This window comes from Pteropus vampyrus, unplaced genomic scaffold (assembly GCF_000151845.1).
Source record: "Pteropus vampyrus isolate Shadow unplaced genomic scaffold, Pvam_2.0 Scaffold261, whole genome shotgun sequence".
Taxonomy (NCBI): Eukaryota; Metazoa; Chordata; class Mammalia; order Chiroptera; family Pteropodidae; genus Pteropus; species Pteropus vampyrus.
This window is the reverse complement of record NW_011889042.1, coordinates 2,598,350-2,611,727: the sequence shown is the minus strand read 5'-3', so window position 1 is coordinate 2,611,727 and position 13,378 is coordinate 2,598,350. Positions and strand designations below refer to the sequence as shown.

At 33.1% G+C, this 13,378-nt stretch overlaps 1 protein-coding gene across 1 annotated transcript in view; it reads right to left on the bottom strand.

The window, feature by feature from the left end:
* Nucleotides 1–13,378, bottom strand: part of HSF5 (heat shock transcription factor 5) — a 37,258-nt gene that overhangs the window by 19,983 nt on the left and 3,897 nt on the right. Inside the window, exons 2-4 of the mRNA XM_011375114.1 lie at nt 9,344–9,394; nt 8,644–9,018; nt 1,756–1,853 (exon numbers count right to left, since the gene is read on the bottom strand). Coding sequence (XP_011373416.1) covers nt 1,756–1,853; nt 8,644–9,018; nt 9,344–9,394 — 524 coding nt within the window. The remainder of the gene's footprint in view (nt 1–1,755; nt 1,854–8,643; nt 9,019–9,343; nt 9,395–13,378) is intronic.

Here is a 13,378-nt window from a genome sequence, read left to right as displayed (position 1 = left end):
ATATCACTTGTATCTATCATACACTGTTTTAGGAACATAGCAAGAAAATTTCAAACACAGGATGCTCACAAGTCCACCAATGCTTCTATAGATTCAGGGGGAGGTACTGTTCCAAATGATCTGGGAAAAAATGGATGGAATATCGAATGTCCTTTGGTTCCTGAGATTGTTTATTTTAAAAAATAAAACAATAGATTAAAAAAAAGCTGTCACTTTTAGATTGATATCTTTAATAAGATGCATTCTTTTATACACAGTACTTTGCACAGAGTAGACATTCAACTGCATGCTTGGTAATAAATGATCTCAAGCTATGAACATAAAATACTTAGAAGTAATGATTAAATAAAACATGTAATGAGTTGATGTTGCCAAATGGAGAGCTTTGCACAGAGTAGGCATTCAATAAATGTTTGATTATCTCAGATTATAAATATAAAATACGAAGAGTTACTAAATAAAATGTTCATGCACCGATGTTGCCAAAAGCACTACTAAGATTGTGTCAATGGTCTGAAGAACACTAGTGCCAAATAATGTACATTTCAATGGTTTAAGCGTCAAGCTACTTTTACTATAGCCAACGACACCATTTTATTGAGTTCTCACTATGTGCCAACCACATGCAAAGTGCTTTAAATACATTATTTCATTTAATCCTTACAAGAAGTCTATGAAGTGTGACAATCTCTATGTCCAAATAATAAAACTGATGTTCAGAGAAACTCTGTCATTTAACCAAAGTTGCAATGAAATAACTGATAGAACCAGGTTTCAAACCTGGGGTTACCTTACTCAAGAGTTGTTGCTCTTAACCATTACAATAAACTGACCATTCATGCACACTCGCCAATACCTACAATCCAAATAATTGCATTTATTTCCAGAATGACATCTGAAATACTTACCCTTTCTTTCCATTTAAAAATTTTATGTCTACTTATCTCTGTTTTCCTATAAGGAACATGTATTCTTTGTAGTAAGAAAAGGTCTTTAAAGATCTTTTAAATGATTTAAGGCATATACATAAGATATGAACACTGTCAGAGTATCTCCTGTATGATTCAGGGGAGAGTATTTCTGGATCCAAAACAAGAACATTTAATTTGTGTGATAGATATGTCCTTCCAGTCAAGATAAGTAGACTAGACTATCATAACTGATGATATCTGCCATTAAGAATGTCCAACTAAGTCCCCCAATCTGATTCTGTACTATTCAAACAACAATCTGATTATAATTTGACTTGCCATGAAGATTTTTCTCGAAAAAAAAAAGAAAAAAAATGAATGTTTTTTTGAATACTGGAATGCCACCAGTAACATATTATCTTAAGAACAGAAGCTATCTTGGCTACATGATATCAAAGGCAAACACATAATTCTAATCGTTATGCAACTGTAGCATAAAAATACAAAGCAAAGATTTTAATCTTATCCTAGATACATCAGTCTAAAACATTTAAATCAAAGCAATTGTTTCATAATAAATAATTAGAAGATAACTGAAGGACACTTAGATTTTTCATTTTTGACATCATTTTTCTTCTTAAAAAAAAAGTACTTATCTGTCCTATCTTGGAAAAATCTGTCATTTGGTGACTTATATCCTTTTAGAGTTTGTCTAGTATTCATTTCACCATGGAAGAGCCTAAAACAGCACTGTTCGAACTAACTTTCAGCAATGATGGAAATGTTCTCTATCAATAATATTGCACCTGATACACAGAGTATGTCCATGGTTCCAAGATCTTACCTGGAAGTAGTTGCAGTGTGCATAGGAAGAGGCAGTGGGAGTTACACAACTACTGAGAGCGTCCATGTGGGTAGAAGGAGAGCAGCACTGTAGTACAGCTGGAACAAATTCAAATACAGAAAAGCCGTCAACCAAAATAAATCTCTATAGCATTCAAGGCACTCCTTTCTTTCAACTTGGAAAGAAAAATTCCAAAAGCTTTCCTTTGTGAGTGCAATAAACTATATTTAGTCCAGTTAGGTGTTACTATTTGTTGAAAACAACACGGTAATAAGCTAATTTTAAAAGTCATTTAAAAGGGTCATGTCTACTTTTATAAATGACTTCTTTAGCACCTAAACATTTTGTTACCTAACCATTTCCTCTTATTAAAAGTAATTTCATTTTGTTGAAAATATTAGAACATATTTTGGAATTCCAAAATAATTATTTCAATCATTTTAATAGTAACAAACATTTGGAGGAGGGTGTATTTTTAAGGATAAAATAAGTATGATAAATGTCCAAACAGTCCTACCATTATACAATGCATCCAGTGAAATCTATGCAAAACATGTTTCAACCATTTAGACAATCAGTTAAGAATTTAATTCCTAGAGCTAGACTTCCTGGCTTTAGAGCCCAGATCTGAAAATTTAATAGCTTGAGCAAGGTTAATTTCTTTGGGCCTCAGTTTCTGCATCCTAACAGAATAGGGATAATAACAGTATCTACCTAACTTGTTTGTTGTGAGGAATAAATGAGTTAATATGCATAGAGCACTTAGAATAGTACTGGCATACAGTAAGCAATTAATAAATAAATAGCTAACAATGCTATTATATTAATGAAAGAAATTTTCTCTTTATAGCTAGGATACCATGAAAAGATTGAACTCTTTATACTGGGATGATTATACTTACAGGTGCAGTCGTAATAATAGGTTGAGTCTCCTCTTTTCCAGAGAGAGACTCTCCAGAACGAATGAGAATCAATTATAACATCACACCTTTGGATTAAACAGAGGATGACATTTATTGAGCATCTACCATGTTCCAGGCACAGTACTAGGTGCTTTACATATATCGCCTCATTTAATCCAAACAACAATTGAATGAGGTATTAACATCACTTTACAAAAATAAGGAAACTAAATCTCAGAGATGTTAAATAATTTGCCGAAAGTCACAAAGTTGGTAGTGACAGAGGCAGTAATCGAACTCCAAAGCACATGCCCTTTAATATACCATAATATTTCTTTAATCTTTCCTTCTTCCTAAAATGTAACTTCGTAAATTTACTAGAACTCTTACTTGCTGAATATTTTTAAGGTGTCTTTATTATAAGGTGGCACTTTTTCTTTTTATGTTTACATTTTTCATATTTTGGTTATGCTAATAAAATTACTAAATAATCTCATTCTGTAATCTTTGAAAGTAAATTAGCCTAAGGATTGTAAAAATGCATTGAAATGCTTCCCTATTTCTCCATTATTGACTACTGATTTTTAAAATGTCAGAAGTTCATAAAAGTATACTAGAAATATTTTCTTATTATATCAATTTTACACATGAATGGAAAACCTTGACATAATGGACGAAATTCTCGTTAGGATACAAATAAAAAGGATTGATGTCTTCTAAATTATATCATCTTAACAATTCCAGTGATTAAAAAGCCAGATAAAACATAGATGGCCACATATGATTCGAGCTGTTGTCACTTCCAATATAGGTTAGGCAAACAGGTTCTTACATTTTATCCTTGCAGATTATTCGAATACACAATTAAATTGTTTTGGATTTTAATTCGGTTTCCCAGGATATGTGAAAGCATAACTATCCTAAGAAATAAGTTAAATGAACAAAAAGCCAAATGCCGAGGAGGGGGTCTTCAAGGTTTGCCAAAACACAAAAAAATTGGGACTTTATTTCTAGAGTTTTAACAGCTAAGGAAAATCTAGCCCCCTAGTGGCGGGAAAAGACTCAGAAGCTGCAGGTTTTCACCTATCAGAGCACCATCAAAGTGTTTCATTAAAAATAAGTTAATGACAGGTAACGGCTTTAATTTTCTGATATTGCTATGTTTGACTCCATTAGTTACATATTTTGAATAAAGTATACTCTAAAATAAATTTCTTGGGAAAATAAAATATACAACAGAGAATATATTTATATATAGTTGATAGCTGATTTGGTATCTAAGGAAATGGCAAAATAGTGAACGTCCTTTAAAGTGTCCAGTAACCAATGGAAAGAAGAAAGGTAACTGCATGAAGGACTTGAATAGATAATCTAAAGAGATTCCTCAATGGCTACTTCCTTACCAGTGCAGTCCTACTTTGTAAGTCAACAAAATAGATTAGTAAATTTATTGAGTATAGAAACATAGCTATAGAAATGCAACTGTGTGCTTAATATATGACAAATTAATCTGTGTATTATGAAAGCACTGTGAATTCACAAACATTTATGCAACTGAGTCTATCGCTACGTCCTAAAACACATTCTTCTGCATAAAGATTTTCCACCATCTTCCTGAAGGTAGTGTTCACTTAAGGCATTAAACTGCATATAGAATGAAAAATTGGGAATAATGGACAAGATTCTATTTCAGATATAAATGTAAGAGTTGATTATATATTTTAAAAAACAATTTTAGAAATAAAAAAAGCGAGATTACTAAAAATTATCTAAAAGCAAAAATTTTCATTCCCACTACAGGTTAAGAAAATAACTTCATACACTTTATCCTACGTAGGTAACTCAAATATATAATTAAAATGTTTTGAACTTGAATCTACTCCAGAATTGTGCAGTGTCAACAATGAGAAAATAACTGATATAAATACTCAAGAGGAAAAACATCCCATCAATTTAATTTCAAAATAATTTACTATAGCAACTAGAACTCCATCTCCTCGTTGATGATGAGGTAAGAAAAGGTCATCTCGGGCATATATCCAAAAGAAGTGAAAGCAGAACATATTTGTGCACCCATGCAGCAGCATTATTCACAACAGCCAAAAGGTGGAATCAGCCCACCTTGACAGACATCAACAGATGAACAGATAAACAAAATGTGGTATATACATACAATAGAAAATCATTCAGAATTAAAAGGAAGGAAATTTTAACACATGCTACCAACTTCACTGAACCTTGAAGTTCATTTGCTAAGTGAAATAAGCCCATCACAAGAGGACAAATATTGTATGAGTCCTCTTTACAGGAGGTTCCTATAGATTTCAAATTCTTTGAGACAGAAAGTAGAATGGTAGTTGCCAGGAGCTGTGGGGAGAGGGGAATGTGAAGTTAGTGTTTAATGGGTATGGAGTTTCAGCTGGAGAAGATGAAAAGGTTCTGGAGATGAATGGTGGTGATGCCAGTACAACAATGTGAATGTATTAAATGCCACAGAACTGTACACTTAAAAATGGTTAAAATGGTAAATTCTGTGTTACATATTTTTACCCCAATAAAAAGAAAGGCAAATAGAACTGTGTTTTGCTTAGTTTCTTCTGGCAGCTAAAAAGAACTTTCTGGTTTATCTATGCCAAGTACTCTTCCCATAAGAACAAAATCAGGCCTTTTCAGAGAAACTGACAATACACACTACCTAAACACGAGAATAACAGCATCAGAAAATTCTTATAACTCCAGATTCTATTATTTGTTTATGTACCTTATGTAGAATTAGAAGCCTAAAGATCAAATCTTTAGAATTTAAATGTACTTTAAAAACAATAATAAGCAACTCTTTTTGTCCAAGAGTCAATTCAGAAAAATGTTTAAATGATATATCCTTTCTTCAATAAAAATTTTAAAAATCATATGTACCTTGGGGGGGAAGTATATATTTTTATGAATTACTTTATTTAGCTTTCAAAGTTTTAATATTATTGATAATTGAAAGACAGCTTTTAAAATATTTTATCCTTTATATGTATAGAGTGTTAAATTAAAAAGTCTATTCACATACATTAATTCATTTAATCTCTGGCCCAAACTGTTATTGCCACTTTATAGAAAGCGAAACTGAGGCTGAGTGACATGAAATAATCCACTGAAGTTCACATTGGATGATTAACTGTAAAGCTGAGGCTAGAATCATTCCATTCAAAAATTATTTTCTAAAGGTCCAGTATAGCCAAGCACTATGCTACGTGTAGCAGGATACAGAAATGAAATACAGGGAGCTCCATTCCTCAGAGGCCCCACACTGGACTCCCACTCTAGCAGTCACAGTATGTTCCCTCTGCTTGAGCAGTCATTACTTTTTCCTTCTTTAGCCTAAAATTTGGGAAAATTAAGTTCTTGCACAGTATTTTTATGGCACTTTATTTTCCATAGCAGGTCTTTTCTATTTAACAATACAACTTTTTATTGATGTATTACTTCATAATGTTCAAAGCATTTTTGCCTAAATTGTATCATAGAACTACTCTATGTATTAGAATTCATCATGAGATTATGAGATTTCTTATTCTCATAACCTCAGAAACTTTAGTCATTTTAATTATCCCTATTAAAGAAGACAAAACAAAAATTTAGGTAACACAGGATTCTGTTTCGATGCATTGTATACTATCAAAACATCAGCAGCACTTACTTGTCTCTTAATGTCTCTTTCCTAGTCCTCACCTCAAACTCTTGGAGACAATTTTCAACTTACAAACTTACATTCAAGTTAACGTAAAGTATTTTTAAATAACATATCCTAAGTTATAATAATTTAACGAAATTTAGAACTAGGAGTTTCCAAGAGGACAATTTGGAACTTGGAACAAATTTTCCCATAGAAACAACATCATACAGGCTAGTTTGGCTACTGAGCCAGACTATGGCCATGTGTACCTTAATGGTAGAACTAGTAGCAATATAGAACCTAACCACTGTATCTTATATGTCCACAGGAAAATGCCTCCAAAATTCCAAACTGGAAGGCCAAGCACGTTTTTACATCTCCCTTCTGCAGTCTTTCCAAATTTCAACTCCTCAGAAGCTTTTGAGTCTTTAGTAGTTTATGGGAAGGGGGAGGTGGATTAAAGGAAGGTTAGGAAAGGCAAGAGAAACATTTATTGGTAAAAGGAAGAAAGGTAGGGTTACTATCCAGTTGATGGGCTACAGAACATAAAGCAAGTGTAAGAAGACATAGACTTTCTCTTCCTCCCTTTCTCCCCCCGTGTGTGTGTGTGTGTGTGTGTGTGTGTGTGTGTGTGTGTGTGTGTATGTATATATATACACACACACACACACATATATATATATTCCTTATATTCTATGCATATAAAGAACAGCCAAAATTATAATTTAGATAGCTTTGCTTAATTTGTTTATTATATTGGATTAAACTCCTCATTAATAAAAATCTGACCCTATTTGTTGCTATACATAAGATATATAATGTATTACATGAAATTAGTCATCTTCTGTTTTTAAACATCGCACACATATTTTTCCAAGAAGCAGCTGACAATCTAGAAAAATACTAGGTCTCAACCTTTTTCTATATAAAAAGGTAAAATTTTTTTAACTTATAATAGGCAAAATGATTAAAAGTGCTAAATCATCCTTACTCCATATAATTCCTTCCCCTTTTCTTCTCAACTCTATCCACAAAAAGAGTAGCAGCTCTAAAAATATAAAACCCAATGTAATTTAAATTCTGGTTTTATTATTTTATTATTAAACTTAAATGCTTTGGGAAAATAAAGCTATCCCTTTGACTACTATATTTAGGTAGAATGCAATGAGACGATAGTAAAAAGAATATAGTTGGATATTACAGCTAGAAAATAGTGAGTACTGTTACAAATAGAACAGTTACCAGACTTAAATTTTTAAAAGGCAACACATTATTTAATTCCCTTATCTAATTTACATTCCTTTCCATTTATTTTAGCTTTGATTTCATCCTGCCTGGGAGAAACAGTCTAATAAAATACCTCTAGAGATTGCTTCCAGATCTACATATCTGACAAAATGAATATTACTAGAGTTTTAATTCATAGGGAAAAGAAATATACCCTTTCTTCTCTCTCTGGTCTTTTCTGAAACCCTTGACCCTTGCCTTGTTTCTACTGCCCCACTTCACTGTGTAAAGCACACTACATGATGATACACACACCACAGCTATGGTGCTTCTGCAAAATAGAATATACATTTGAATAAAATGGTAAGGCTATTATCCTGCAAAAATGTATCCTCCTCAAAAGACACCCTCCCCCCACCCCCACTCCAGAAACTAAAAGGATGGTCACTAACATAAAGATTCCCAATTAGGGGCTTGAGATCTACCAGTAAGTATGTCTTCAATGCTCTTGGCTAAGCTCTAAATCAGTTGTCATTGTCAAGTTCTCCTCTCTGCTATTCCCAGTTCTTAGTTGGCTGAAATTAACAATGCAGGGCCTGTACTGTCAAACCACACATCTTTACTAAAAATATATAGTTTTAAGAGATGAAGAGTATGCTCGTTCATTAAACTTCATTACTGAGAACTAAAATGATTTCACTTTGAGGTAATTTCACTGATAAAATTAAAAAATATAAAGGTATATGATATGTATATAAATATTCTTTTAAAAAGAAAAAATAATTCTGCACCAAGGACAGAGTTATAGCAAGGTTCCAGTGTACTAAGTAGTAATTTCATTACCAGGAGACATTTTGAGGATAACAGAAGTTTCGCTAAAAACATACACCTTTATGCACCAAGAGAATTTTCACAATCCTTAAGAACACAATGAAATTTTCTATATTGTTTAAAAATATGTCTTGATGAGAAATCTTTTACATTTCTTAGATGTATATTCCTATTTTTGTTTGAGCATGAAGAAATGCATTTATAAATATAAATGCTCATTATAAAGTACCTTAAGAGAAGTCACTGAACTTGAATTTCTCATACCTGTTGGATAGTAGGCTTGGGAGTACTGCGCCGAGGGTGTATAGTTACTATATTTTTGGGAGGAGCTGACCATTGTTTGAGGACTTTGCTGAACGTGTACAGGAGTGGCGCTGGGCTGCAGGGTATAGGTAACTTCAGTTGGAAACCTCTGAAGTACAGGAAATGGAACCCCTTTATCTGAAAAAGTGGGAGACGTTTCCACTTGTCCTGGGTGCATCCCAAGGGAGTTCTGCCACGTTCTAGGAGGAATTGGGGTCCGATCTAAACCTTTCAGAGGGAAAGTATTGTGGTTGTGGGATGAAGTTGATACGTAGGAGTAAGGAGACAAACTATCTCGCCGGAATGACCGGTGGAATTGTCCTACAGCCACTGGTCCTGCATAAAAGAGGAAGGGCACAATTATTAGTTTTACATTATTCCACTGGACATAGTAAACTAAAAGTCACAAAATACACACTACTCTTCACCTATGAAATGTTGAGTTCTCAGTTATTTTTAACACAACAGAAATTTAGTATTGGTAAAAACAAGTTCAGAATCCAGAATAAAAGATTATACACATAATGTTCAGAAATAAATTTTGTTTGGTTCTCAATATGACTGTCAAAAGAGACAAAGTGGCCAAACTCTAAAATTAAATCAAATGTTAAATCAAATATTCAATGTTAAAAGCCTTTTATAGATCATTCAGTCACCTTACCTTTTACCTCAATCGACTGACCCAGATTTTCCCAAATCCGTAAGCTACTTCCTAGAAGTATTAGAAATTCCATTCAAACTTTCAAATCATTTAGGAACCTTAACAGGCACAAAAATAAGCACTCGACCACATACATAAAAGAAATAAGTGGAATAAGAATTATAACACAAACCAAAAATAAATCTAAAAATCTTTGCTCCCTTTCAATTTTGTTTAACAATAACCTTTGCAGAAAAGTCAGGCTTGAAAACTTTGACCTAGTTCTCTTCTTCATTCCTTAAATCAATCAATAATTTTCCATAGTCTTTCTTTCTTCAGAGTATCTCCAGTAGTGTCCCTTCCTAGATATCAGTGGCTTTTAAATATTGACTTACATCAAATTACTTTGTGAGTTTGTTAAAAATCCACATACTCAAACCCAGAAATTCTGATATTTGCAAGGTAGAAAGAAATTAAAAAGTGGAGATGAGGAAGAGACAGAAAGGGCAATACTATGTAATGAGGCAAAGGAAAATATAAATGTTACAAGCTGAATTTATTTTATAGACTGTGGTTCTTGAACACAAAGCTAAACTAATTTATTCCTAAGGAGGGCTTTATGTATTAAATCACGTGGTTCACAAATTCCAATTTGTTTTATTAAACTAACCTATAAAATAGAGGGAAAGTCTAATTTACACTCTACTCGTCTGTTAAACTACATGGTGAAAGATGGCACTCAAATACCTACTTTTCCAAATACTTAACCTGTAAGACCATTCTACCATGTTACACATCTTTCATTTTATTTCTATGGTGTTTGGTTCCTCTAAAGAATAAAGCATTAGGGAGTGTTCCTAACCGCTTCTGGTTTGGCACTGTCTAATTCAAATCGATTTTTGCTCAAATCAACTCTTTAAAAAGGTAATAAAATAAAAAAGAATAAAATATTAATGCCAAAAATAAACAAATACCTACATACAAATATACACAAAAAATTCTAGAACCCTGAATCTAATGGGGAAAAAATAATCTTAGTTCCGAATACTGCATTTAAATGACAAAGCTCTTAAAAACGACTTTTCCTCTTTTCATTTAAAGTACAAAAATAGTTTTATGCTACTTGACTATAAATTCCATATATATATATATGTGTGTATATATATATATATACACATCTACACTTTGAACTCATCACTAACAATTCTTTCTTTTAAAACCTAAAGAAACGTTTTTTTGCTCTTTGCAACAGGTGTCTCCGAGATCTAAAATTACCTGACATTTGATATTTCCTTGGATGCTTCACATGCTAAAACTACATATTGCTACAGTGTGCAATAGCTCACTAATCTTTTTTCTACCCTTTTTAGAGTTAAGCTGTTGATGAATTTTTAGACTGTCAATAACTTAAGCAGCTAACTAAAGAATTTTCTACCTTGATTTCTTAATTTCTGGTTTAGATCTGAATTAAATTATAAATTCTGCTTCTATCATGATAAATTCTGAGTGATGGACAAATATTTATATATTTTAGATGTTGCCAACATAGGGACACGCAGGATTAAAAAGACATTCCTGTAAATTTGTCAAAATAAAGATCTAAAACATGTTCCATTCTTATTTATTCTTCTGTTAAGGGTTACCTCACAAGGTTCTAGTCTGACCTCTACCAGTCATTGCCTATGTCTTCAGATCTTTAAGATATATTTGGCAAAGTTTAAATCCAGAATCCTGAAAATGTAAGGCAGGATGGATTTCTGTTCTTAAAGATTCAATTCCTTCTGTACAAATGAATCTGAGGTAATTAATCCTCAGGAAGGAACTTGCCTCTTGCCCAAAACTTGCCTCTTAAGAGCTTGGTATCCCCTGGTAAAGACAGATGATCTGCTCAGACTTGTTATGTTACTTACTTTAGAAAGTCTGAACAAATATTATAAAATAAATTGCCACTAAAAATGAAATAACAAAAGTGGACAAATGAAAAAGGAAGAACATGGAATCCTCACATTTCTCATCAAGTACATTCTCAAAAAGTGAACAGGACAGCTGGCTCAATGATCTAGATAAGAGAACTAGATCCTAAACTGAGGATTCTACTATAAAAGATAGGAGCGTTTACATCTTTTATGAACAGACCATAAACTGAAGTAAAACACAAAACAAAATGGAAACTAAGAAGTAGCAGTGTAGTCAGGCATATAACCAAGGCAATTCAAGCAGAATAAAATTAGGTGAGAAAAAATAGAGCCAAGGACTTAGAACATGGAATTAAAGTAAAACAAAGTTGGGCCAGTATTCTTGAACTTAGAATTACGTCACACCAAAACCGGTAACACAATTCCCTAGTGAACCAAGACTATGGTGTAGGCGATCCACATTTGACCTACCTTCTGCACATACCAGCAGGTAGAATGGTAAATAAAAAAAAAAAAAAGGAAATTCATGAAAACTACAATAATCTAGGTGTATGTGGATTAATGTATTATCTATAATGAAAAACTAAATTACATGTTTTTCAACAAATAATCTTTAAACTGCTGACCAACTGACATATAAGAAAACTGGATCCCATACAGCCCCTGTATTTCTTCAATTAAAATAGATTCTAACCATTAAGATAGGTGAGGGAAAAAGAAAATCAGAGAGAAAAACGTGAGCAAAAGTTTGTTTGTATGTGTGTATGTATGTGTCTTTGTTTGAAGTTGTTAGCCTATTTCTCCCAAGAACAGAGTTTCCAGTCTTTTCTCCTTAGGCCCACCAGATACACGACCTGAAAAACAAATATCCACAGCAGAGATTCTGCCAAATGTATGCCATGGCACTGTCTCCAATGCCTTTCTCCATTCAATTCCCCACCAAAATCAATGGCCATCATATGGAAGTAGCTTAATATTCTTTTAGAATTCCTTTAGAACATTCCTATGCCACTGCTATTTTTCCAACTTTTTACTAGAACTCTAACCTATTCCCTTATCTTCTAAACTCCACAGACACAACCTAATCCCTTATCTTCTAAATTCCAAAGGAACAAAGTGCGGTCTCATTCATAACCCTGGGTTCAGGTTAAATTGAACATGATGTTACTTTTATTTATATATTTTAAAACTTTTCCATAACTGAAAAGTAACCCAGACATCTTTACGTTAAATCCATGATTATATAACACGCTGAAAATGTTTCTATTACTCTCCTATTTGAAGACAAAGAATGAATTCTCAATATTATATTCTGTTGCTTTCTTGGACTTCACATCATGGACTCTCTTAAACAGAGAAAGGGAATAGTACCACTCTCATCTTCCTGGAAGAGGGGGGAGCATCAGTAATCGAGTTTATAAAATAATCTTCCATCACAAAGAGAGTTTCTTTTAGTAAATACAGATTTATACATACCAAGTTTTTTAAATAGAGAGTAGCCAATAGCAAAAAAGTCAAAGGCCGTAAATGTAAGCTTTCTGAAGTTCTTTTTAACTAAAATTTGAAAGCTGTAAAATCATTTTTAGCTTACATGTGTCCTACTGAAACATCTTAAGGATCAGCTCTAATTAGCTACAATGAATGAAATGCTTAGCCAATTCCTTCTACAGAGAGACAATATCTGATAAACAATAAATTTTTGCTCTTAATATATATAAACAATGTCTATTTTTCTATACATTACGTGGAGCCTAAAATATGATTATTTTCAGACTACTTCTTCCAAGATTTCTTAGCTGTGTCAATGGGTGGAAGATGACGTATCTCTTCACGAACAAATTTCCACTTAAGGCACCTTGTTCACTTTCCCCTGGTTAGAATAAACATCCTAAGTTTTCTCAGCTGCCACTTTGTTCCTTCCTACCTTGACCTTCATCATAGTCTCAGTCTGTACAGTAACTCTGTTCTGCTTCCCAATGGAGCAAAGACGACCCTTCTGTGTTTCTTGCAGACCTGGTGTTTCAACAAAGGGCTACTTATTCTAGATGTTCACAGTGGAGCGCCTGGGTCTCAAGAAGGTAAATGGCTATGGAGGTTTAGAGTTCAAGAGGGGTACAGGAAGAGTAGAAAGAGCCTAAAA